Source organism: Crocodylus siamensis, chromosome 14, assembly GCF_052110815.1.
Source record: "Crocodylus siamensis isolate JL-2025a chromosome 14, ASM5211081v1, whole genome shotgun sequence".
Taxonomy (NCBI): domain Eukaryota; kingdom Metazoa; phylum Chordata; order Crocodylia; family Crocodylidae; genus Crocodylus; species Crocodylus siamensis.
The window spans coordinates 434,502-460,622 of NC_143408.1; the positions used below are offsets into that span (position 1 = coordinate 434,502).

General features: G+C 42.5%; 1 protein-coding gene across 12 annotated transcripts in view; it reads left to right on the plus strand.

Annotated features, from left to right (window-relative positions):
- MYO9B (myosin IXB) overlaps window positions 1–26,121 on the plus strand; it is a 54,865-nt gene that overhangs the window by 23,743 nt on the left and 5,001 nt on the right. For 8 of the 12 annotated variants that reach the window (XM_090028041.1, XM_090028042.1, XM_090028040.1 and 5 more), the window contains 27 exons: window positions 1,733–1,854; window positions 2,766–2,907; window positions 3,161–3,356; window positions 3,742–3,817; window positions 5,830–5,919; window positions 7,001–7,114; window positions 8,221–8,260; window positions 8,970–9,092; window positions 9,901–9,981; window positions 11,292–11,402; window positions 11,968–12,090; window positions 12,883–13,032; window positions 13,127–13,293; window positions 13,799–14,743; window positions 16,139–16,205; window positions 16,613–16,743; window positions 17,264–17,421; window positions 18,339–18,529; window positions 19,916–20,014; window positions 20,637–20,813; window positions 21,310–21,351; window positions 22,539–22,650; window positions 23,345–23,418; window positions 23,691–23,883; window positions 24,198–24,326; window positions 24,714–24,819; window positions 25,871–26,002. In XM_090028041.1, coding sequence (XP_089884167.1) covers window positions 1,733–1,854; window positions 2,766–2,907; window positions 3,161–3,356; window positions 3,742–3,817; window positions 5,830–5,919; window positions 7,001–7,114; window positions 8,221–8,260; window positions 8,970–9,092; window positions 9,901–9,981; window positions 11,292–11,402; window positions 11,968–12,090; window positions 12,883–13,032; window positions 13,127–13,293; window positions 13,799–14,743; window positions 16,139–16,205; window positions 16,613–16,743; window positions 17,264–17,421; window positions 18,339–18,529; window positions 19,916–20,014; window positions 20,637–20,813; window positions 21,310–21,351; window positions 22,539–22,650; window positions 23,345–23,418; window positions 23,691–23,883; window positions 24,198–24,326; window positions 24,714–24,819; window positions 25,871–26,002 — 4,091 coding nt within the window. The remainder of the gene's footprint in view (window positions 1–1,732; window positions 1,855–2,765; window positions 2,908–3,160; window positions 3,357–3,741; window positions 3,818–5,829; window positions 5,920–7,000; window positions 7,115–8,220; window positions 8,261–8,969; window positions 9,093–9,900; window positions 9,982–11,291; window positions 11,403–11,967; window positions 12,091–12,882; window positions 13,033–13,126; window positions 13,294–13,798; window positions 14,744–16,138; window positions 16,206–16,612; window positions 16,744–17,263; window positions 17,422–18,338; window positions 18,530–19,915; window positions 20,015–20,636; window positions 20,814–21,309; window positions 21,352–22,538; window positions 22,651–23,344; window positions 23,419–23,690; window positions 23,884–24,197; window positions 24,327–24,713; window positions 24,820–25,870; window positions 26,003–26,121) is intronic. The other 4 variants (XM_090028044.1, XM_090028046.1, XM_090028052.1 and 1 more) reach the window with 2 other exon arrangements.

A 26,121-nucleotide genomic window follows, 5' to 3' on the forward strand; every position in this document is an offset into this window, starting at 1 on the left:
TAAAATAAGCTTCCCCAAAACCTCCTAGTGTAAAGTTAGAGTTATTGAAGTTTGTAGCTAAAAGTCCTACTTTCAGGTCACGTGCTTTGCATGCTGTGTATGCACAGCATCTGACTTCATAAAGTTCATTGGGCAGTGTTGAATTTGGATGTAGAATCTGGCCGTGTGTCCTTTCCCTTAAGCTTTTGTTTTCTTGCTGGCTTAAAGTATCTTTCCAAATGATGCCAGAAAACCAGTTTTAATTCACCCAAGGACATCATAGAATCATAGAAGTCAGGTTGGAAGGGACCTTGTAGATCTTCGAGTCTGACCCCCTGCCAGGCCAAGAGAAAAAACTGGGCTCAAATGATCCTAGCTAGGTAGGCATCAAGCCTCCTCTTAAAGACCCGCAGGGTAGGAGCCAGCACCACCTTCCTTGGAAGTTGGTTCTAGATCCTAGCCGCCCTGACCGTGAAGTAGTTCTTACGGATGTCTCATCTAAACCTCCTCTCCAAGAACTTATGGCTGTTATTCCATGTTATGCCAGGGGGCGCTTGGGGAAACAAGGCCTCTCCCAAACCCTTCTGGTCCCCCCACCCCAGTGAGTTTATAGACTGTCATGAGGTCCCCCTCAACCTTCTCTTGTGAAGGCTGGACAGGTTCAGGTCCCGCAGTCTCTCCTTGTAGCGTCTGCCCTGCTGTCCCTGGATCATTCGGGTGGCCTCCTCTGGACCCTCTCAGTGTTATCCACGTCCCTCCTGAGGTGGGGCACAATTGTTCTATGTTACGTATTTTATCAACAGTACATAAGTAACCATAAACGAAAGTTAAAGGAAGAAAGCACAAAACGCACCAACTTTAAGTAAAGTCATAGTAGAGACCAGTGGCTTAGCACCTAATGACAGGATTGTCTGTCCAGACTAACTAGAGTAAAGAGTTGTATTGTCTTCTTTTTCTAAAACTGTTTTCCCAAAGAAGATTAAGTAACTAGTTTCCTGTGTCTGTCTTCATGAGAGCCCTCAGGGGTTGCCTACATATTTTAAGAAGGGTCTTTTTGTTCGTGGAACTTAAACACTATTTTTTACAACGTGCTGCGCATATAAATCATACCAACTATGTAATTTGCACACACTTAATCCCAGTCACTTGAATAGGATGCATTTTCTAACATATCATAGAGAGAATGTGAAGCTGTGGGGATTTATTTCATTATTCTTCTAAACATGTCATTCTGTTTAGACTACCTGCCTACTGAATCTCTTGTTTAGATTTGTAAGTGCATTATTGTTAAATTAGTTTGCCTTTAGCATGTGCAGGATGAAAGAAAGCTGATATTATGCTTTGATATCTTGATATGGAACTGGCATTTCTAGGCCACTTAGCACCAGCATGTGTTGGTAGATAAACTTTGCAACCTTATCTGGGTTTCCTATATTCAGCAGAAAGGGAGTGCTTGCTGATGGCAAAACAGGTCAGCCTGTCCCTTGTAAAGAATAGATTCCCATACCACACCTTGACATTTTGTTGTCCTCTGCTCTTTGACTTGGAATGTAACTCTATGACTATAGTAATGAGGGTATTTGATCCTCAACATCAAAAAATTATTATTTTTTTCTTGTTCTGGTTTCTCCCTCACACCAACAAATTCAGAATTTGCCAATAGCTGTGTAAGGAAGTCTTTAAGCATTTATTTTGCATAGCTTGTGCGGGCCTGTTTGCCGTCCTGATAAAGAAATCTCTTTGAGTTGCACAGGAGGAATACAAAAGTGAAGGGATCACGTGGCACAATATTGACTATACTGATAATGTGGCCTGTATTCACTTAATCAGCAAGAAGCCCACTGGCCTCTTCTATCTGCTAGATGAAGAAAGCAAGTAAGTGTCAAGTTCTTCTGAAAGATTTGCTGCATGAAAGTGTGGGAGGGGGGCAGAAGTAGTTGCCAAAATAGAGGAAGTTAATGGTTATAGGAGGTACCAGATTGTGGGGAGGAATCTTTATATATGTAGATCATGCAGCTAAACTTCTACAAAGCTAATTTCTCTTTGAAAAATCACTCCACTTTGGTGGTGGTCATGGCAGAAGAACTGTCATACCAGTTCACACCAAGGGTCCATCTAGCCCAATGTCCTCTGCAGCAGTGGAGAAACAGGCCATGTGTATTGTCATTTATCCTTGTCATCCCCTCCCAGTTACCAGAAGTCATAAGTTTAGGGATTTCTTAGACTTAAGTTACATCCCTGACTGTTATATTTAATAGTTCTTGATGGCTTTAAAGTGACAGCATAGGAACTTGGATATTTCTGATGGCTTTTACCAGGTGACTATAATATAATGCATGTGTCTGGGGTATGTCATTATGCAAGTGCTCAAAGTTATGACCACTTAGTATCAGTTCTCCCAAAATTGCCAGTGAAAGTGGGGTGGAGGTGTCTGGAATTTTATAATGGGCTGCTTTTCTGCCTAAGAAGCACTTCTGTAGCTTATCTCTAAAGTATCAAAGCAGGACTTCTACCTTTTGATCCCTATGGCAAATGGTTATTAGCTTGTCTAGTGCAGCTAAATACTTTTTTAGATCATGTGCTTGCAGATCTATCTGCGCACCTTTCCTTCGTAGATTTCATAGACATTAGAGCTGGAAGGGACCTCGGAAGATCATCGAGTCCAGCCCCCCACCCAAAGGGCAGGAAGTCAGCTGGGGTCCTAGGATCCTATCAGCTGGGGTCCTTCGTATTTGGAGAGTGAGGGGCTAACCTTTCCCCATGTGTTTCCTGCTTTGTGTACCTAGCTTTCCACATGCCACCAACCAGACCCTACTTGCAAAGTTCAAGCAGCAGCATGAGGAGAACAAATTCTTTGTTGGAACCCCAGTGATGGAGCCTGCTTTTATTATCTGGCATTTCGCTGGGAAAGTTAAATATCAGATAAAGGTATGTAACAAATTTGGAATAGCCAACAAAGACTCTTCTGTTCCTTGCCAACAATAAAATGTACACAGAAAAAAATGGAGGCGTTATTTACACTTGGTGTTTCGCTAGATTTGGATTACGTTATCTGTGACGTCTCAAACAAGGCCAGTCCACATGAATTATTCAGCCTGATGTATCTGCATAGTTGGAACCTGGTTCCAGCTGAATCCTTTCTCATTTCATCTCTTGGGGTTTGACATTTCTTTTTCTGCAGGATTTCCGAGAGAAGAACATGGATTACATGAGACCGGATATTGTTGCCTTGCTTCGCAGTAGTGACAGTGCCTATGTACGGGAGCTGATCGGGATGGATCCTGTGGCTGTGTTCCGCTGGGCTGTTCTGCGAGCTGCTATTCGGGCAATGGCTGTCTTTGCAGAAGCAGGGCGCCAGAGAGCTCAAAAAACCGCAGGTACCAAGCAGAGGGAAAATCTTTTAGAAGTGTTATTTTTAATTCAACCAGTTATTATTATGTTTATCAACAGTCCTAAGCACATGATAATTATAGGGGATTTCAGGATACAAAATGAGAAAGTTTTAATGCTGAAGGGAAAACTTCATGAAAGTTAAGTAACTTGTCCAATGCCAGAAAGTCATTTAAGCAGATGAGTTTACCAGTCCTAGTAGGAGCCAGTTTGAGAACTAAAATAAGTTGGTGCTTTCTTTAATAACAGGAGAAGTGGAGCAAAATCTTTAGCTCGTGCGTATTTATCAGTTAGAGCTTAAGTGCCATATATTGCATTTGTCTGGATAGAGTTGTCAAAATGTAAAATGCTGCTCTTTGTGTTCTACAACAGGGGTGGTACGGCATGGACCTCGGGTTCCTCTTGGAGAACTCCAGAGAGCAAATACACCAGTAGAAAAAGTTTATCGGTGAGAAACATGCTTGGCCACTTTTCACAGAGCAATGGGCTATATGTTGGGCATGGCAGGGAAGAGTGCACTGTGTGGGAAAGCCTGCACTGCTGAGCCACATTCCATATAGCAAGTGTCAGCTCATGCTGTCCACAAACATGGCTGACAACCCATTACTTTTTCAATATTTTTAGCAGCTACTTGGTTGGGGGGGGGGTTTCTCTTGTTCCAGTTATTGATACAAGTAGAAAGCATGACTAAACAAGGCATAATTGCTTGGTTTAAATGCTGGCAGTAGGCTTGGGGTGTATAAATCATGATGTTCACTGGGCCAAAGACCCGAGGGAAGGTTGGACATGCTCTTTCCCCTCTGTAACGTTGGCATACCCAGGACTCCAGAATGATGGATTGCTGTCAGTCAGTCTGTGGAAGAAGTGTGCTTCATAGGGGAAATTTGAAAGAGGAAGAAGGGGTGGAGAGAGCAATATGGAGAACAGCCTGAAGTGTCCACTTCAGTGTTTGGAAATCACTGAACAAGTTTGAGGAGAGGGGCAAGGTATCTATACAGGTAGTCACTAGGTGACACAGAAAGACTCTGCTCTGCTCTGCCCCTTGGAGCATGCAATCTACTTCTTGTGTTGCAGTAATGTTCAGAGCAGTAGTTCCCAAACTAGGCTGCTTGATTTGCTACAGTCATGAGCTCGTGACCACACACTCCTAATTCCCCCAAGCCTGTGCCCTTTGTACTAATAGTTAACATAGAATGGGACTTTTTTGTGCTGCAGCTGCCGCATAGTAACTGTCTCTGTTACTGTGCCCCACAATTGCTTTGCAGTGAGAGCCACAACAAGGCAGTTTACCCCTGAATAAAATGGAGTTAAGTAGATCTATTTTAGCTTCCACTTACCACAAAGTAATTGCTGCACATGGATAGTTTGTGCGCCCATAATTACTAGGACTTAGTGGCCCTTTGTTAGTCTGGTACTTTTTGGTGTGTCTGCTTGTACCCTATGGTTAGTGAAAGCTAAACCAGATCTGTTTAGGACTATTTCATGCAGAGATAATCTGCCCTGTTTTAGCTTTCCCTAGAGCAATAGTTGCAGCTGAGCAACGGAGCAGCTGAGACATGGTCAGCAACCCTTCCCCCCCTGTTAATTACTGGCATGTGAACAACAGTAACGGCTTATATGGGATTTCATAAAATTATCAGATTGTCAGTCAGGCCATGGCTGGGAAAAACTGGGAACTGCTTGCCTACTCGCTGTTATCACAGATTATGGCCTTGTTGTACAAGCAAGTAAACAGATATGTAGGACAGTGCAAGACCCAGAGAACTTGCAGGATAGGAAAACGAGATGCAGCACTAGGTGCCACGTTCACAAGAGCTGGACCTATTTATCTCTACGCCTTGTCTTGATATTACTTCTGTTGTTCTCCTAGTGGTGTGGTAGGGGTTTTTTAAGACTCTGTTTTATTTTATTGCACCCTGGTCCCAAGGTAGAGTAGCAGCCTTGGTGCAATAGATGTTAGTCTTTTTCTAGGTGTGAGTAAGGAACAGGTGTAGGTGAACTGTGGAAACAAAGATGCCACTTTCTCTGAATGCCTTTATGAAAGAAGGAAGGGAAATGACAAAGATTTGTCTGTGTATAACAGAGTGAAGTGTTTATAAATAAAGTCGTTTGGGGGAGACGTTTCAGCTTCTTCTACATAAGAATATTTCTGCCAAGTACTGTTGTAAAGCCTAAATGCTCTTTTGCTGCTACGTTTCTAAAGTCTCATCTTTTTACTGGACGTTGCTGTTTCTATTGAACATTCTTCCTTATGCTGCTGGCCCCTGAGAACTGAAAAAAAAAAAATACCAATGTTTTGCTGCTTTTATGATTCTACGGGTACAGAAGTGATAACTGAAAAAGCAGTGCAGTGGCTGGAAGGTAGAGAATCCCTTCCAGACCTGGTTCCCAAGATTACTCTTTATATTCATGTTTACCTTTCTGTCAAGTATTTAGGTTCTATACATGTTCCTTTTGCAGCTGCTCAGTGCTTGATTTTTCATTTGATTGCTCTGAGGATTTCGATATAAATGCTTTTGAAGACATCATTTCTTTTTATGAAAGCAAGAAGTAAGTAGCAATAAGAAGACTTGTTGTTGGAGGCCAGGGAGGCACATTCCTGGACAGCTGAACCTTCTGAGTAAGCTCAGTGCAGAAATGCAGCTAAAAAAACAACAACTGCAGAACCCTGGTTCATCAGCAGATTGAACAGCCTCAGGCAGTTGCAGTTGTCAAAAATCAAAGATACACTTCAGACGTACCAAACGTAGCCAGTGTGTGTCATGCTCATTTCCTTGAGATTCTGTAACAAGGAATGCAGGATTTTAACAAGAATTTTCAGAAGAACTAGAAAAAATAAGCAAATGCAACTTTAAATTATTGTTGCTTCTTCACTGAGCAGCTCAAAAAAGTGATTGCATTTTAATATCAGAAGTGATTCTTATACTTCTGTTGTATTTTTGGTTTGTGCCTTTCTGGAGAGTAAAGAAGGTAAGTTTGGTGCCAGGATGGGATCCTCTTCAGCATGGTGCATGGTTACACTGATGGAGTCAACAGTTAAATAGGGACCATCTCCGACTAACTTTCATGCTAAACATGTGTTTCAAAAAAATACATCAACTTTCTACTGGAAATGTGAAGAAAGTTAAATCCTCACTTTCAGATAGTCCTTAAGTGTCCAATGTTTTGCTGTGGGTTCTAATGAGAACTTGCTAAGCAAGCTAACTGTAATCGTTAGATGTAGTGAATCTATTTAAGAAATAGATATAAGCATCTATTCCTAGACATAAGTACTGAAAAGCCTCCTTTTTTTGCCTGTAAAGACCTTTCAGACTGCACATAATATAGCCTATTGGCAAATACTTAAGCATCAGTTTTTAATTTACCCTCACTTTTGCCATAACTGATAACCCAGGAGCATGTATTAAATGCAGTATACATAACTTGATGCTTGACCTGTAACCTTTAAAATCTGAGGGTATCAATTCATGTGTCATGCCAGGATTTTCTGTTTCAGAAACTCATGTTTAGGAAAAAGTAGCCTGGGATCAGCCTGCTGTTGTTTGGAGCACTCTGGGTGACGGGACCTCCTTGTTTTAATTCCCTGTTTTTTCTCTCATGACCATCTTTTGCCTGGCTGTGGATCATTTAGGGACTTGCATGATCAAATCATCAGGAGTATAAAAGGACTTCCCTGGCAGGGTGATGATCCCCGTAGGCTGCTTCGGTCACTCAATCGACTTCAGCCACACCGCTTCCACTTCCTGTGAGTTTTGGTGTCCTAGTATTACTTTGTGAGCGCAACAATGACCGAGCAGTATTGCAATCCATAGCAAGATCTGCAACAGCAGAGAGACCTTCTCCTCAGACTAAATTGAACAAAACTAAAAATATAAGCAAGATAGTATTTCCTTGGCAAAAGCATAGTTCCTGTGGAAGCTAAAGAGAATGTTGCATCGTTTCCTTTGCAATAACAGTGGTAAAATCTGCTTTTGATACCACCTGCCCTGAAGTACTAAGCTGTGTAGCATGAACAGATTGCTGGTACGCATCAGAAAACCAAGTCTCTCTCAAAATAAGACAGCATAAGCATTAACAGTTTCCCAAAAAGCTGGAAAAAAACGCATAATTGTAGGCACGTTCCTAGAGCTAGTAACTTGATTGTGACAGTTAATTTATGATAGTTTGCATAATGAGGTGTTAACTGCAGGTCAGTTGGAGTTGGAGCACATTTTACACTAAAAGGTTAAACGCTCTCAGAATTAGGGAGTGAGTTGTACCCTGGTTCTCAAGAGATTCACATTGCAGTTTGTGCTTCCTTAGCCAGCGAAGTGTGTGCACTTCCCTAGGAGATCTGTCCTGACAAGTGCTCGCATTACTCGTGTCTCAGAATCCCTGCGTAGAATGTTGGGGCACACGTTAACAGTCTGAGGAGCCCAGCACTTCTGCAGAATGATGCTAGCACAGGCAGAACCTCCTGCTTCATCCGCTGGTGATACGGGGTCTGTCTTCCAATGCCCGCACAGGTGGTTTCATGGACTGAAAGCATGCATGTGGAAAGTGCAGATATATCTTCTGTAGCAATCAGACTCATCTTTGATAGCTGTAGGTGCTGTAAACAAAACATTTCCTTTTTGCTAATGCTGCAGGTATTGGAAGTTGGCAAAGCCTTCTCCTGTCAAAGTGGTTTGCATTTCCCACATTACTCTGCTATGGGGAGCTCTGCATGCATGATCACATCCTGAAGCTGTTGCACTCAATCTCTTCTCCTCTGCATCTTAGCTTGATCTAATTTGCAAGGCACGGCTTGCTGAACTAACCAAAAATCACAATGTATTTTTTTTTCTTAAACAATCTTTAATATTTTAACAGGAAAAGTAGAGGTATCAAACAAAAGCAGATCATTCCCAAGGTAAAGTTATTCAGCATGTTTAAAGATTTTTTTTTTTTTTTTTTGCAAATAGTGAATATACCTCTTGATTTGACAAAACTTTCTACACGGAAGATTGTGTGTGGTGAGAAATCTTTTGTCTCCCATTACCCCTTAAATACCTGGGTAGATAAAATGTTGTCTTTAGAATTGGCTGACATGTAAGCTCCTTTTGACTGGAATAGATAAATGAGGAAAGTACCTTTCAGCAATTAGACAAGAACACTCTTGCTACCAAATTCTTGAGTCCCAAATGGTACTGACATGCAGTAAAGCTTGCCTGGCAAATGAACAAAATTCCAGGTTGATCCATGGTTAAGCAGAGCAGTGGAAATTACTTGAGAAAGGAACATACCTTCATTGTGACAAGGAAGGAGCTTGTCTGTATGGACAGCAACCCATGACCAGGCCGTAAGGGACAAAAATATTGGTTATGTGAGACCATTTTTTTTTTAGCTTTTTCCACCCCAGGGAAGAGGAACAGAAATGGTTTCAGTGTTTGAGAGAGGATAGTTCAGGTTTTAAAGTAAAAATCCTGAGTGACTGAGTGTAACATATAATATAGAGAATATTGTCATTAAGTGGTAGATTGCACTCTTGCCACACTTGGTGATGCCAGTATGATGTTTGTCCTTCAAGTAAATGATCCTATACATATAAATTGTGAAAATACCAAATTTATTAATTGCAGAACTTGCTGGATTCCAAGTCTCTGAAGCTTATAATGAGCATGACGCTGCATGATCGGACTACAAAATCCCTCTTACATTTGCACAAAAAGAAGAAACCCCCTAGCATAAGTGCACAATTCCAGGTAAATGAATATCTGATTTGGTGACTTATGCATATTTCAGTCTTCATAGATAATGACTGCTCTGCAATGGAACAAGCAGTGAGTAAAAACCACCCGGGACTGTCCCCCTCCTGCCACGCCAGAACAGATTCCACTTCTTTATTTCCCAACCAGCTTGCTAGTTCTTTGCATAGATCAGTCTCTTCTTTTTGGGTTAGCGATTCTCAGCCAGGGTGCCTTGAGATCTTTTCAGTGTTAGCATTATTAGATAAACATGATTCACAAGATAAACACAGAAATTTCAAATTGGAATCCACAGTGTCGGAAACATTCTAACGTGCCGGGGTCTTTCTGAGTTCTTTGCCATAAAAGAATTGCTCTAATTTTGCATAGTCAGAAAACAAGTGAAAATTAAGAGCTAGCTTTTTCTGAGGTGGACCTTGAGGCTTAAAAGGTTGAGGACCATTGTTCTAGGCCTTTTGCAATCTTTTAATGCTTACAGGCTAACTGTAATTTACTGTATATATAATACAGAAAATATAGGGACTTTTGATAGTCAGTCGTTCTGTGGCAATGATGATAGATCAGTAAGAGACTACACAAGCACCTGGCTCTTGTCCATGTTTGGTATATGCAAGAGCTGGCAGTGAAAGTGTCTTGGATGCTCCTGGTAGAAAGGAAAAATGAATACAAAAATGATTTGGTGAGACCACGTATTAGATGTATTGCAGTGTCTGGCTGAGACTTGTGTTCTAAGGAAGAGGTATTGTTGGCAAAGGCAATTCAAAATAGTGATGTTTGCATGAGTACATGGAATGTTTTATTCCAGACCTCTCTCAATAAATTACTGGAGACTCTGGGGAAAGCTGAGCCATTCTTCATCCGCTGCATTCGCTCCAATGCTGAAAAGGTAAGTCACTTCACTTGCAAGGAAACTAGTCTGATGGCCATGCCCCCACCCACTTATACACAGTAGTGTTCAGCTGCTAACATGTTAGTTACTACGATGAGCACGTATAAAGGCAGATAGAGCTTTCTTTTGTTGGAGAAAAACCTAATAGCACATGAAATAACTCATAGCTGATATTGTTTGAAAATACATCATAAAAGAAGTAGAATTTTGTGTGTGTGATAAGAAAAAAAAATCTGCATTACTTAGCCTAAGGCTTCTGGCACAATCTCCAACCACTGCAGCAACCCTTTGCCCTCTTACAGAAGTTGTGCTGTCACAGCAAGCCCTTGAGATTATGGGACTGACAGCCAGCTCTAGCTTTACTGAAGTGTTGGCAGCGGCAGAGTATTGTGGGCATTTGAAAGCTTTATGGTAACATAAACATGGAATGAATTGGAGGGTTTTTGTAGAGTTCTTTCTGGACAAATGTCCCCACTTCCCTAATGCTCCCTAGCACTAACTACTCGCTTGTTGGCATTCTTACCACAAATGGTAATAGTTAATTAGTATATGAAAGGAACTCCCCTTGTCCCAGAGAAAAGCAGCAGCCATGCGGGAGGGGGGTCTCTTGGTATAGCGAGTTTTTAAGGCCACAGTTGGTAAGTAGGTATGCAGTTTGTAGAGTTGTCCAGACTTCAGTTTCTCCCAGTAAAAAGGAGAAGTAAAGATGTGAAGCAAAGAGTAACAAGGCAGAAACTGTTCATTCTTTGGTTACTCTGATTTACTACTTCCTCTGCTTAAACAATGCTGTTGCCGCTCAGCCAAGTGACCGTAGATGTTGGGGATTCCTGTTGGAGAATCCTTGTTGTGGACTAGGTATAATCTTACTGTGGCTGTTCAGGTACATTGTGAAAACTAAACCTTGAACAGAGGTGGTCACAAACAACATGAAGGCAATCCTCTCCTTCAGATTTCAACCCAAATACAAATACCTGGTGGCCAGAAAGCAGCTGTGCTTCAAGAGCTGCTGTAAGAGAGGCAGGGAGCAAATATCTTTGTGTTACCTCAAAGAATTTAAATGATATTTCTTTAAAGACTGAGTGATGCATGCGTTCTGAGACTATCTTAAGACTGCAACAGTATCACAGATTTTTATTCCTGCCATTACCATGTTGTTCTCTGCTTTATCTGGAAGAACAAAATATGGATATTTGGAGACAACTTTTTTTTTTTTTTTAAGGAGTGTTGGAGGAGGTAGTTGTTTTGTTTTTGAGCAGGTGGTGTAAACTGCATCCTGCATACACTGTTTTCTTGCCTGTCTCTTTCAGGAGGAGCTCCTTTTTGATGAGGGCTTGGTTTTGCAGCAGTTGAGATACACTGGCATGCTGGAGACGGTGCGAATTCGAAGATCTGGTTACAGTGCAAAATACACATTCCAGGTACTGAGGGAAGAAGGATGCATTGTGATGTACTTCATGACCATTTGAGTTCAGTGTATATATTTTCTTTAGTAGGCAATAATGCTTGTGACTGACTTAGCCCTAAAACTACATTAAAACCCTGTCTGCAGACATCTTGCAGTATCTTACGTGGGGTCTGTATTGCAAAGGCATGGTCTGAATGCTTCTGCACATTCAGTACTGTGCTGTCACTTGCAGGGAGAGAATTGCACCTGAACTGTGGTGCTAAGTTATAGAACACAGATTGTTAAAATTAATATTTACGTGTAGAAATTTCAGTAGATTTTTTCATTAAATAATAATTTGAGATGTGTTTATGTACATACATAGCATCTGGATAAAGCAAAGATATTTAAGCAAAACATATATTTTTTTATGGGAACTTTACAGACAAAATTTTGGACTGAGACACAGAGGTTAGCACTGGCTAACCTTTGCAGCCCAGAAATCTTAACTTTACCTCAACTCTAGTTTTCTAGTTGTAACTCCAAAGTCATGAGCTGTCTGCTAACTTGTCTCTTGTTGTGTGCTGTTACCTCCTCAGGAGTTTATAGACCAGTTTCAAGTGTTATTGCCCAAAAATGCCAAAGCCTTGAGGGAAGACATAGGTGCTTATCTGAACAAACTGAAACTGGACAAAAACAACTACCAAATAGGGAAGACCAAGGTTTGTGAAATATCTTCCATCATTGAAGGTGCTCTGTAAGAAGTGTGAATGCATAGAACGTCTCTCCTGTTGGGGTTCTTTAGCATGTGTTTCAATATTTTTTTGGCTGTGCACACGAAAAATAATGATATAAAAAAATGTGACCCAGCTTTCCCTATAATATTCATTGTCCATAATTTTCCTGATCCCATATTTAGCCATCTGAGCAGACTGTCCAAAATGGTGCAGGGATTTTCACCCTGAAAAACAGTCTTCATATTTGGACAGCCTTCAGTCTATGGACAGTTGCTGCATTGTCTTTTATCACTAAGCTCACTGTTTTCCATTTGGAAAGAATTGTATATGGCTTTCAGATCATACAAGTGAGTAGTGGGAGTCTGACACACTTTTAATCAGTAAAACAAGGGGAAAATTGACTCTTGAGGGGGAACAAATTTACACTGGGCTGTGCAGTAAACCAGACTGAAGTGCTGTGCAACAGAATTTTGAGAGTAAATATCTCCCCCTGTATGTTTAATGCAACCCCCCCAAAAAAAAACTTTAGGAGATGTGAATGGAAATAACGTATTAATGCACCAGTTATAATCAACAAAAATGTGTTGTAGATGCCTTCTCCCATCACACTGGAAATGGAGATTAGATGTTCCAGTAACAGGAAATTCAGGTCTACTGTGCTGAGAGCACAGTGTCTAGATACCCATTAGGAATGGTTCCCTGGGATTTATCTATTTCAAGGGATGAAGCAGCTTGGTTTTTATTTGTGTTGATGTGACCCTTTTTTTAACTGACCAGGTGTTCATGAAAGAGGCTGAGCGACAGATATTACAGGAAGCACTACATAAAGAAGTGATCAGAAAAATCATTCACCTTCAGAGCTGGCTCCGGATGGTTTTGGAAAGGAGACGCTTCCTCAGAATGCGGCAGGCAGCCATTACTTTGCAGGTACATTTTATTCGATTTTTAGTGCGAGTTGCAAAGCTCCCCTCCAAGAAAGTGTCGATGAGCATGTCTCTGACTAATGAAGTCTCCCTTCTAGGCTTGCTGGCGCTCGTATTGTTTTAGGAGGGCACTGGAGAGGAAAAATGCTGCCGTCTATATTCAGTCAGTGTGGCGAGGGTACAGGGAACGGAAGTCCTACTGTCAGCAGAAGAGGCGAATCTCCCTTGTGCAGGCACTTGTTAGGGGGCACCTACAGCGTAAGAGGTAAAAGAGGAGCATGGCTCTGCCAGACCTGTATAGAAATACCTCAAGCTGCCTGACTTGCATTGCTGTGGCTGAATGAATGAATTACCGCTGTAATGAGTCTGTTTTCCCAGTAGTACATTCTTTGTATTAGTTTGTCTTAACTGCAGTTGGTGCCTGATTTAAACTGATGCCAGTGATGTTACCAGGATTGCATTATCAGGATAAGCCAAGGGCAGCCAAGGTTTGCCCAGCTGAACTAACTACATGGATGGAGTGTTAGGGAAGCCAGGGTTCCTTCAGAACTGGAATTGCTTGTAGTATCAATTACAGCAGCTTCAGTGCTATGGCTTGCAGGAAGTCCAAGGCCCTGGTACAAAATACCCCAGAAGTCATGCAGGGACTTCATTTATTGGTACCATCTAGCTGCAGTGCTTTGTGAGCCATATTTAATCCACAGGCCTTGCTTTTGGCTCCTTCTGGATTATGCATTTATATACCCCATGTTTAATGTTTTATTAACTAGGTTTCAACAAATGCTTGTGGAGAAGCAGAAAGCTGAGAGAGAGCAAGTGGCGATGCAACAAGCTCAAGGGAAAGAGACCGTTATAAACCAGGCTGAGGATGGTGAACCACCGTCAGAGCAATTGGATGTAAAACCAGAGATGCAGGTAGATGAAGGTGTTCAACAGGTGGCAGAAAGAGAAGACAAAGCTCAGCATGTGCAAACTGAGAACTTGAGCCACGCTCCTGAAAGAGCTGTGCCATCCCAGAAGAGCATAGCTGATGGCTCTGAGAAGATCCCAAGTAGTCGGGAGAAACGGGCATCTCGACGACAGAGAGGGCTGGAGCACAACAACTTGCAGAATAAGCGTGTCCTATTCTCCGTAGAGGAACAGTCTTTAGTGTCCCTTGAAGAAAAAACTTCTGCTAAAGAAACCCCAGAAAAAGCCACAGCAGAAGATTTGGTACTTCTGAAAGGTACAGAAGAGAGAATCCCAGTGGAAGAAAGCAAAACACTTTCAGACATACAGCTGTCACGGAAAATAATGGATGACGATTCCCATGCTGAGCAAGCCACTGAATCAAAGCAGGAAACATTAGATGAGAAGGATGCTTATAGACTGAAAACACAGGAGAGCCAAAAGAGCCAGATAAAAGGCAGCCAAAGCTTCAACTGTCCTGAAAGACCATCAAATCTTATGCTGAATCTTAAAAACAGCCTACCTGCTACTGGAAGCTTTCGAAGTCCAGTCGAATATCGCGCAGAAAGACATAAACACAAAGCCAAAGATCTGGACAGCCCCACCTCTTTTCAGATACAGCGGTACCTGGATGACCCAGGGAAACTGAGAGATAAACGGGAAAAATGGAAAGGAAAGAGGCAGTCAGAAGCTGGTCAGAATGAAATGCTAAGCCAGTCTTTCGATGAAAGTATTGAACCTGGCCCGTCTCCACAAACTCCACTAGAGTAAGAACAGCTTCCCAATTGCTTTACTGTTCTGCTTTCACCAGTAGTTGATTGTGCTGAGGACACATTTCTGTAATACAGTCCAAAGAGAGTATGTTGGCAGCAATTAAGGGGTGGAAGGAAGGAATCCTGTCAGACATAAAGGTTGCTAACAGATGTGCAGCTTCTTGGTCTTACTCATGGGACTTCACAGAGAGCACCGTGAGTTGGACCGACCCTCCTGATCCAACGGATGTTTGCTGTTGGGTCAGGAGGGTGCGGGATCAAGCTCCACTTTGGAGCTGATACAGTGAGAGAGGTTGTGTGTTCTGCAGCCTCTTCCCCTAGCCCAGCCCCCCTTCCAGCTCCTCTGCTGTCTCAGGTGGGGAAGGAGGTCTGTTTTCAGATTTGTCCAGCTTGCACTGGAATGGGGGCAGGTGGATTAGAGCCCCCCACTTTGGGAATTCCCGCCCCTACTTCCCCCATCCTGAAGATGACACTGGGGTTGGGGCTGGCCTGCTTCAGCGCAGCCCTGCTTCTGGCGTGCACTAACAGAAGCTAATGAAGATGCTCTGCTTTGACGTGCCATCATCTGAACCCTTGTGTAATGAGGGTTCATTTGTTGCACGATTGAGCACTTTTTTTAAGTGCTCTGCAGCTGTGTTCATCTGTGAGTGCACAGTTGCAGAGCATTTTTGATGGCCAGTTGCATGACAATGTCAAGTCTGTCAGTGCCCAGAAAACCTTTCATTCTGGGATCTAACCCCTGCATGGCACGCGGCAGAGGTGGGAGGAGACAGGCAGCACAGTGACAGGTTGGGCAGGGAGTGTAGGGCAGAAACAAAGTAGAGCATCAGATCAGGCAGGGAGAAGAAAGCAGAGCATCTGATTGGGCATGGGAAGGGGCTTAGAGTGGTACTCAGAGAGGGTATAGAGCTAATTTGTGGCATACCTGCCAAAAAAAAAAAAAAAAGGTTGGCTCCTCCTATACTAATCCTTCTTTGCCTCTCCCAGTTAAAGAACTTTTTTTCATATGCGATAATCTAGAAAGTTTGCTTTTAAATAAACAGCCTCATTAGTCTCCAGGGATTGGCCCTATGTTTATGATAGAAAAAAAAAATCAAGAATTTGGATATTGAAAAGGTAATTGGAAATTTGGAAGACCAGTGAGAGAGGTTAGTAGTAGTAGTAGTTAGTTAGTAAGGTTAGGTCAAGATCCTCCCCCACAGGTTAACAATCGATGTGTGGTATTTTTAACAGGGACTACTTTGGGACAGTAATTCACAACACATTATAAACTGTTTTGTGCAAAGTAAGCTTGTTTTGGTTTTTTGGCCTGAGCTACCAGACAATTGAAACTGCGTGTGTTATTTAAAATAATCTGTTTTTTACAGTAATTTTGGTGTAATCTTACAGAAAGAAGAGGACTACTTCTTCACTGAATGATATCTCCAACCTGGCCCAATCTGTCAGCATAAGTCAGGTATTGACACTGTTCAAAGATATATTTGTATATTCTTACTTACCTTATTAGGAATGCAAAGTACAGGAATTTGGGAATAGTTGACCTGCCGTGCATGCAGTACGGGCAAGTTCCTATCGGGTTTTGTTTGGCTTGATTTCCATGTAAGATGGATGGTTTTGTTCACTGGATTTTATACAGCAGTTTATTCTTTCCATTTCTTGTTTTCAAAACAGAATCCTAGAAAAGGCATTATACCTCATAAAGCATCTCCCCGAATAAAGAGTCCATAACTTGGATGAAGCAGGTTCTTTAGATTTTCTTATGAAAACAGAACCTGATTATAGATTGCTTCAAAAGTAAGATGTAAATACAGGATATGGCACTTGTTTCATTTTAAAAACTATGGTATTTGTAATGTTCTGTAGCCACCTCCAGATACCATTGAAGAAGACAAGGTCAACAAAAAACACACTCTCCAAAAGAAGTCAACAGAGCAGTTATCACCCTTGGATTCAGCTGTTCCACTGCAGTCATCTAGCCAGCAGATGGATGCTAAGTATGTATTCTCTGTGGCCATGGGACTGGTTTTAACCAAACGGACCAACGAGTGTTCCCTGTCCTTAGTTTCCCTGGTACACCCAGGTATCACACCCACCAGAATGTGTGACACTAGCACGTGGGGCAGGAAAAGAAAAAGCAGGGAATTTTCTCAGCCAGTCAGCAAAATTGCTGTAGTGTCAGTAGCTGACATGAATTGGATGTTTGGTTAGTTCATTCGGCCAATGTAGCTTTGGTTCTAGCTGTGGATTTTCAGGAAAAGGCTCCTTATTATTTAGGTAATTTATCTCCAGTGAACTGAAACGCTTGGAAAATGGAGCACAGAGAGGCCACGCTTCTCCGCAGTAAATGCGATCCAGCTAGTTAATCTCTCTTTCCCCTTCCCTCTGGTTTTGTTTTACTTCACCAGTCTTTGGAGCTGAATAACTTCTGTTCTGGAGATTTACTTCTTAGTCACTTATTCATAATGGAATCCTGCCTGATTGTGAGGAAAAACCTGTGTTGTCTTTACTTTTTAGGTCTACATTTAAAAGTCCTTTGCGTCGATTCCTGGGGAAAAAAACAGACAAGAAAAACCTTAAGGAGAATCTGGATGCAATAGAGGAAGGGGAGAATCTTTCACATGTATCGTGTGCTTTGATACGAGAAGCAGTTGAACTGCAGCAAGTGTCAGAATGTGAGTTTCCACCACTGGGCCACAATGAGCAAGGAGGAATGTAAATGGGTGTCTTCTGCATTAAAACTTGCACTTGTGGGATCAGTTGAAATTTAAATTCTTCAAGTGTTCAAGTGCTTGTTATGTACAGAAGTTGTGTGTTTGGGTTCAATTAAAGCAGGATTTTAAATTCTGTTCTGTTACCTATTGAGAGAAAGCTTCTGAATCTTGTAATTTTACAAAATGTGCAGTATTATCTATAGCTTCAGATTTTACTTCCATGTGAGGCATTTCTTAGATGGTCTTAATGCTATTTTTGGCCAGTCTGTCACCAAAATGTAACTCTGATGAAAGTAATTCTTGGTTTATGCTACTAGAGTACTAAATGCAGGTGTTTGGAAAGGATGAATTCAGTTTCTAGGATGATGATGTTCAGCTCTTATTTTTCTGCTGTCACTTTCCTCCACTCTTGATGAATCCTGCCGGAGAGTCCTCTACTCAGCTAGACACAGGGCGCCATGTTCAGAATGGAGTTTTAGGTCTCCATTCTTGAGCAGCTTTAGCAGTGGGGTCTTGTGGTATTAATATCAAAAAGCTCAAATAGATGCATCGTAAAGGTAAATGGGGTTCTTTGGGTAGATGTGGTATTTTTTATTAGATCCACTAAATAGTTGGAAAAAGTTCTTTGCAAGCTTTTGGACATAAGCATCCTTCTTGGGCATTCAAAGACATGTCTGAGATTCATCGTGGACCCAGAGGGACAAAACTGGTGTAAACTGTGTTTCTGGTGTAGTTCTTAGAATGAAGTGTATGTTTTAAAGATTTGTGCGGAGAACAATGTGGAAAAATGGCCACAATTAAATTTCTGGTGATACGGAATTGATTTACGTCATCCTGCCTGGAAAATGTTTATAAAATAGATATACATCTTATCCCAGACCCTCCTGGACAACCAAGTCGCCCTCAGGCAGGAGAGAGCCACGTGAAAGACACTGGCAAAGCAAAGAAGACCCGTGCTATTAAGATCAGCAAAGTTACAGCTGCGTCTGAGAAGTGGCGAGTGTCTGTGTTCCGCAAGATCACAAATGCCGATGAGCTGAAATATCTCGATGAGTTCCTTCTAAACAAGGTGAAAATCAGTGAAGTAGAATAGAAGGCATTCTATGGCTAGTTATCTGTGGAAAATTGGAGTGGAAGTTTTTCCTGACTTATGTTTTGCTTGCTTATTTATTTTTCTTGCTTTTTAAGTTGTCCTGAAATAGTAGGGATGTAGGGCTTTGTGCAGCTTAGGTCGCTGATTCGGTTCAGCGGCCGTTTGGTCGCCAAATCTTCAAATCCAGATCGAATCGGGAAACCATGTAATCTCTCTGAATCAAAAAATCGATTCGGAGAGATACAGTGTTTGGACATAGACACAGCTTTAAATGTTTTTTCTACGTACATCTAGGTAGCCGGCAGCTCATGAACGCAGTGATATGGGGGCGTGTGGAGTTTCCCACAGGAGCAGCAGACCCGGAGGTGGACCAGAAGCACTTCCGGGTCCGCCAGGGAGTATGCTGCCACCCCCCACCCGGTGAATGGTGCCTCCTGGGACTGGGGACACCCCTGCGGCCAATTCCCAAGCCGGGGACAACCCCCCACCACCCACTAGCAGACCCAGAAGTGGACCAGAAGTACTTCTGGTCCACTTCTGGGCTCATTGCAGAGCATGTGGGGTGGGTCCCGGGTGTCCGTCCCCCTCCCCCCCGCTTCTGTGGGACACGCCACGCGCCCCAGCATCACAGCCTTCACAAGCTGTGCCTGGTACCTCGAGGTACGTAGAAAAAACATCTAAAGCTGTGTCGGTGGCCGAATTGCTGATTCTCTGAATCAGGATTGAATCTTTAGATTCAGCTTAATGGAGTTGAGGACAGTGATCCGAATCAACAAATTGAATTACTGTCCCCAATTCGGGCCAAATCTGAATCCAGTAAGTCCTGCTTTGCACACCCCTATACGGCTGCACTCCTGGTAGTCAGGAGCTGTCCAGCTCCACTAGTGTGGAGTGCAGAAGGCTTTGATAACTTGATGCAAAACTAGATTGTGCCATGACACCAAAAATTAGTTTTTCCTCTATCCAGAGGTTCTTGATGCACATAGATCAAATCTGTATGGCTCAGTTCTGTCCCAGGCAACGTTACCATGCTGCTGCTGTGTGCATTCCTCCTGAGCCAACAATTGTGTGGCTTTGTTTGCATGGTGCTTTGCTTAGAGGCAGAGACTGCTTACCCCACCTGCAGTGTTTCAGTAAAGCGTGCACAAGAATGTTTCATTTGCTTTTTGAAAACCCATTGGGAGCAGAAGAGCAGTGATTGGGGAGGAGGGAGAAACTAGGTAATAGCTGTACTACTTTGACAGCAGCTCCTTACCTCTGCAGAAGTGTCTGGTCTGGTTTGGCCAAATGGCTAATGGCTTAATATACACTGGACATTTTCACCTTAAATGTGTTTTTGTGACAAAGATTATTGCCTTTCAGATAAATGACTTGCACTCTCAGAAGTCTGCTATTGAATGCTTGTTTTTCAAAGCCACAGACAAGTTTAGAGGAAACATCAAAACCATGTACTCTGCTCCCGTAAGTAAAGCTTTGTTACCTCCAGAACTAATGTGAGTATCTCACAAACAGTAGCTTGGCAAAAGAGTGGGAGTTTAAGTGTATTTTCTAGCTCCCCTTATTAGTTTTGCCTTTGGCCAGGCTCTTACAAGAGTTAAGCAGGAACTGGGGGGAAAAAAAGTAATCAAATATTTCAATATTTTTATTTTGGCAAAGAAGTTTGAATGCAGCTGCCAAATCCTGCAGACACTACTCATGAGAAGAGACACTTCTTTGTTTACCTGTTAAATATCCACTCTGTTGCAGATGGTCGCCCATGGTCAGAAACAGCCTGTCTTCATTGTCCTCAGTCCGTTTATGTTGCCCCCTTAGTTGCCAAAGAAGTGTGCAGAGTGCTTTCCCATGCTCTCTGCCCTAGCTTTGCCTTGTCTGGTTTCCCTTCCCTCACGTAGCACATTCTTCTGACTGTGCTTTGTGATGTATTGTCTTCAGCTAAAATTGTGAGTGTACTCTCTCACACCTGATTTGTCAAAATAGGCCATAAAACTTTATCCAAAACTGTATCAATAATATCAAAAGAGAAGAATGATCCATTGTATTAAACTGATTGTTCATATTTGAATAATGTCTTTATTTTCTCTAGGATGGAGCAATCCATGTTGGCTATAAAGACCTGATGGAAAACTATCAGCTTCTAGTTGTAAATCTGGCAAAAGAAATGGAAGAGAAAGAAGTCAAGCTAGTTTTAAATATCTTCCAATCCCTTCTTGATGAGTTTGCCCGGGAATATTTCAAAAAAGAGGAGCCTGAGCAGCACAAGGTATGGTACATTCAACCATTGTATAGCCACGCTGTGTGAGAGAAGTTACTTTAAACTTCAGAAAACTAGAACTACATTTATTCCAATTGTTGTCATGAGGAAGCTATGTAACTTCGGAACATTTTTCCACAGAAGTTTTGTTCTTTTGGAAATATTTTTCAACGTAATAGTCAAAATCCCCAGTACAGTACATTTTAGGGGCTTTAGAAACGCCTTGCATTGCTTCATGATGGTCATTTTGTTGTTTTTTTTAAGATTCTGAGACAGTAACAGCGAGTTGGGGAGGATTTTTGTGAAACTCTTCTGATGGTTCCGCAGTTCCGGTGCCTGATCAAGAGATGGCTTGCTGAGCTCTGACAAGGACCTCGTGCAGCTGCCTCGGGGAATGGGCCATAGGAGATTTTAAACGAGGGTGGTGCTGGAGTGGGGGCTGTAAGGTTCTGTGGTGAGAGGAATCCTTAAAGACAAATACAGGGGGGTTTTTTTTCTGTTGCAGCAAAGCAAAGCTCAGAAGAAGAAACGAAAACAAGAGCGTTCAGTGAGTATTATTTTTGTTGAAAAAAGCAGGACACCCCCAGCCTGGGTTGGGGTCCCATCCTACTAAGTGCTGTGTGGGGAAAAACCTTCCCCAGAGTGCTGACCCCACTGGCTGTACACTGACATTATATCTTGGTTTTCAAAATAAACTAACTGTTAATCTCTTAACTGCATAATGTTGCTGCTTTTGTCTGTAATCGTGTAGCAGAGTGCAGAACCATTTCCTGGAATGGGCTCGCTTTATTCAGTCATTATGGGGTTGTCTACATGGAACCAGTTGTGAAAATTTAATACAAATTAGCTACAAGTGTGAATTGAAAGAATACATTTATTTTATAACATTTATAACAAGGATGTTCATTATTTAATGGTGACTTTAGTGTGGAATATCTTTTTGGCTGATTTGCTCTGTGTTTTAATTTGAACGTGTGGCATGGAGGTCCCTGATGCCCAGCTGCCCACGCACCATTGACAGGTCTGCAGCTGAGGATCTGGGAGGTCCTGACCCTGGCTGCCTGCATGTATCCAGTTGCAAGCATGCCTTTTAAATGTGTGGTTACGTAGGGAGTCTGGCACTGGAAACCGGCTCCCCAACACTAGGCTTCCCATGCACCTGCAGTCAGTCCGTTTTTGGGTTCTGGGATAAATCTGACATATCAATCTTGCAACTAAATTAACATCTAAATAATTAAACACTTTGTATAACTGTGCTAGGAAGCTGTACATTAAAGGGTGTGGATGCTTGTGCTTGATGCACAAGCTGATTGTTCTTTGGGTTTGACCACTTTATCTAAAGTTGTGTGCTTAAGGTTTTCGCCACTGGCACAGAAGCATTTGGCACTGGCTTTTGGTTTAAGTGAATTGCTGTCCAGGTAGGCAGCCTGGTGTATCCCTAAACGCATCTAGTTTACCTGTGAAAATCTTTTCTAGGATAAAAAATATGCAGAATGCTTAAAGGAGAAGTGACTGTTCACTGTTGGCAAGCTCTAGCTTCCATGTGACTGGATTAAAGCTACTCTCCAGTAAATGTCACGGTTATTGAAGTGAGGCAGCTCACTCCATTGGGCCAGAAGAATATCTGGGTATAGGTATGGGACTGGCAGAGGAAATTGTGAAAGAAGAAATATACAATGGTAGCAGCGTGTCTTTATAAACAGAAAGTGATTCACTTCTCTCCCTCCTTCCCAGATTGAGGAGCACAATGGCCATGTGTTCATGAACTACCAAGTGAGCATTCGGCAGTCATGTGAGCAGTGCTCATCCTACATTTGGCCCATGGAGAAGGCCTGTCTCTGCAGCAGTAAGTGAAGTGCCTTGTTGCTCTGCTTAGTCTTCAGAAAGACCCGAGTCCTTGTAACTGTCTGGCACAGACAGGGAGGGCTTAACAGGCAGCTGGCTGGGCTGGAGGCAGAGGCAGGCAGAGCCTTATGCAGTGAGAGGGCACATACAAGCAGCTGACACAGTAGGAAGTGGCAATTCTTTCCAGCTGCTTCAACAACCATGCTTTAAATGCAACTGCTTGTTGCTTTTGCTTTTGTGGCAAAAGGTTGTGGGGTGAGGGGGATTTAGGTGAAATAAGAAAGGAAACGTACCACTTCCATGAAGCCATGGTCTGTCCAGCCAGTGCTCCCGGGAACCTGAGAGTGATTTGCCATTTCTCTTACATAGATGAAGGGGTTGTGTAGGCTGCAGACATATAAGTGACTGTAGTACAGTGCTGAGGTAACTCGGCAAGCTTTAAACTAGTTAACTCAAGATGTGGGAGTATCCACATGTCAGCACACCCTCATGTTTGCTGACAAGTCAGGGCAACTTACCAGTTAAATTAGAGCCCTCTGTACATATGCTTCAGTCAGCTGCAGCGCTGGCATGCCCCAAGGTACAATTTGGAAAGCACTCTGAGTATAGCTTATTCAAACTAAACAACAAATGAGAGGAAATTCAGCATTTGACTCTGCTTTGATCTGTTTGTAACAGTCCTCTCTTCTCTGTAGTTTGCAAGTTGGCTTGTCACAAGAAATGTGTGTCCAAAATTCAGAGCAGCTGTACATCTGGTTTTGGAAGAAAGGTGAGAGCTCTTCTGCCTTTAGAATGTACTTACGTAATATGCTAGAAAAGTTGATGCCAGGGATGGTCTGAACAACTGCAACTTCACAGTGTTACAGTCCAGGTAGTGGGCCTGCCATGGGGCCTCCTGCAACTAAAAGTTAGCAGCGAGCCTGGAGTAAAGCACTCAGCTTTCATATCTCAGAGCCAGGTGTAGCAGGAGACAATAACTTAAGTGAATTCGGTAGCTTGAAAATTGGCATCCAAGTCACGCTTGTACTGTATCAATTCTAGAATGATCAAGATGCAGAATCGCGTCACTTTGGGGTTTGTGTGAGTTCCTTGACCAGTGATAAGAATTCAGTCCCTGTGGTCCTGGAGAAACTGCTAGAATATGTGGAGATGCATGGCCTCTACACGGAAGGCATCTACAGGAAATCTGGGTCAGCAAATCGCATAAAGGAGCTGAAGCAGTTACTGGAGTCAGGTCAGAGATGATGTTATCAGTCGTTTTTGGTTCCATGCACAGAGTGCTGCTGCCTTGCCAGTCTTAGAGCAGCTGTAACTCCTTCTTACACCTCAGAAAAGCTTTTCAGTGACAGTGTCTGCACTGGGGAGCCTGGGGTACAGTTCCGTAGCTGTCGTCGGCTACTGCATGCTCTTAAATACCTACCCGAGTTGCTGTACAGGCTCTGTGAGTATAGATGCAGTAGTGCTGGAATTCTTTCCGAGCTCCCAACTTTGAAAGTTGATTCTGCCTATTTGAGGAATCAAATATCTAAATGTGCTAACTCTTTTCAGATCCAAATTCAGTGAAACTGGAGAATTTTCCCATTCATACTATCACTGGGATCTTGAAGCAGTGGCTGCGGGAGTTACCAGATCCCCTCATGACGTTTGCACAGTACAGTGACTTCCTCCGAGCAGTAGGTAGGTTTGTAAACACGTGGAAGAGCAGGAAGAATTATCTGTGTTATTTACTGTACTGGAGGACTTGGTGCCCTAGTACCAACCGTGTTTACTAGAAGGTATCGACTCTAAATCGGGATTAGAAAATGTTTTTTTTCGGAGTTTCTGATGTGACCTCAGTATTCCATTCTCATTCTTCAGACTGGGGGTGTCTAGGCTAGACTTTCGGGAGACAGCTGCACTATTGCATACAAAAGTAGGAATGGCTCTGCTGCCTAACTACACTCTTACTTTCTGTGCAGTGATTACTTTTGCTCATATCCTCAAAGGCCAGTCAGTGGTCGCTTTGGGCAGCAGAACTTTTGTGAGCTCCTGAATTAAATCTTGTGCTCTTATCTCCTTATGCAGAGCTACCAGGAAAGCAGGAGCAGCTCTGTGCCATTTACAGCGTCCTTGATCAGCTTCCACAAGCCAATCACAACACGTTGGAGCGACTTGTCTTTCACCTGGTCAAGTAAGTGAATTTTCTGTCTTATTTTTGTGCTAATTGCATTTTCCCATGTCATTTTTCCAATGACTGTTAGGGAAGTCATGTAAACTGAAGGTATGAATATTCACCAAAAGGATGTTGAATTTATCTTGCAAGCTTCCTGACAGCCTGACACTTTTGGGGTGGTCTGGGCAGGATTTAACTGTTGTCCTGTAAAATTGACACAAGGATGAGGGAGTTTAGTATTGGCAATTTGTTTGGGTTTTTTGTATATAGAGTAGCAGTTTGCTCTTGCGTTCATGTGCGTACACGCACGTCCTGAAGGAGTGGTTTTGATGGTATTGTTTTTGATATTAGAATCTTGGTTCAGGACCTCCTTGAAAGTGTTCCTTCCTCCATGTGTTGATGGTGGAGCTATCTTGAATGAGTGTTGTTCCATCCTGGGACCTCCGAGGGATAGCTTCTTGTGCGCTTGTCCCAGAGAAAGCTTTGGTTTTACTGAAGAAGCTTCATTGAAGAAGACTGTCAGCAGACTTTTGAATTTCTTTTGCTTTGTCCTCCTAACGCTTGTTTTTTCAATTTTTTTTTTTATTATTATTATTTTCCTGTGGGGTCTCAGCATTAATGTGGTGATAAGTGTCTTGCTTCTGTGAATATCCACTGGTGAAGATGTTGGTATAGCTGAGTGACAAGCATTATAAGCACTAAGTGCTTGTAGCATTCTAGTGTTGAGGTGGAAAGCGCTAATAGGGCACAGGTTGGAAAGGCTGTGCTTGTCAAGGGATCCTAGAGTCCTAAAAATAATGATATCTGACCTTACAGGTAAAGTGCAACTGGCTTGCTAAGCAGGGCTTATCCAGGCTATCTCAGTCTTTGGATTACATTCTCTTGCACTCTGTTGCATGCAACAGGATGTAAACTTAACTCATGTCCCAGGACTTTCTGCATGTAGTGAATCATTCTGGGAATTACCCCCTAACCATCTTGTTGCTATACTTGGGAAAAGTTTGATCAGATTGTTTCTAGCAAAATGTGCTGAGAAATGCTCACTTTTTTTCTACGCATTGAATTTCAGGGTCGCCCTGATAGAAGATATAAACCGTATGTCACCCAACGCTCTGGCTATCATCTTTGCTCCATGCCTCTTGCGCTGCCCTGATAATTCAGACCCTCTAACCAGCATGAAGGACGTCTCAAAGACAACAATGTGAGTGTCAGATGGTTTGCTTTGGGATCTATCTGTGGTCAGTATGTAGTATGGGAAATGCCCTTCCAGCCCTGTGTGGACAAGTGCACCTCCTGTTTCTTGCATTTCACTGTCCCCTT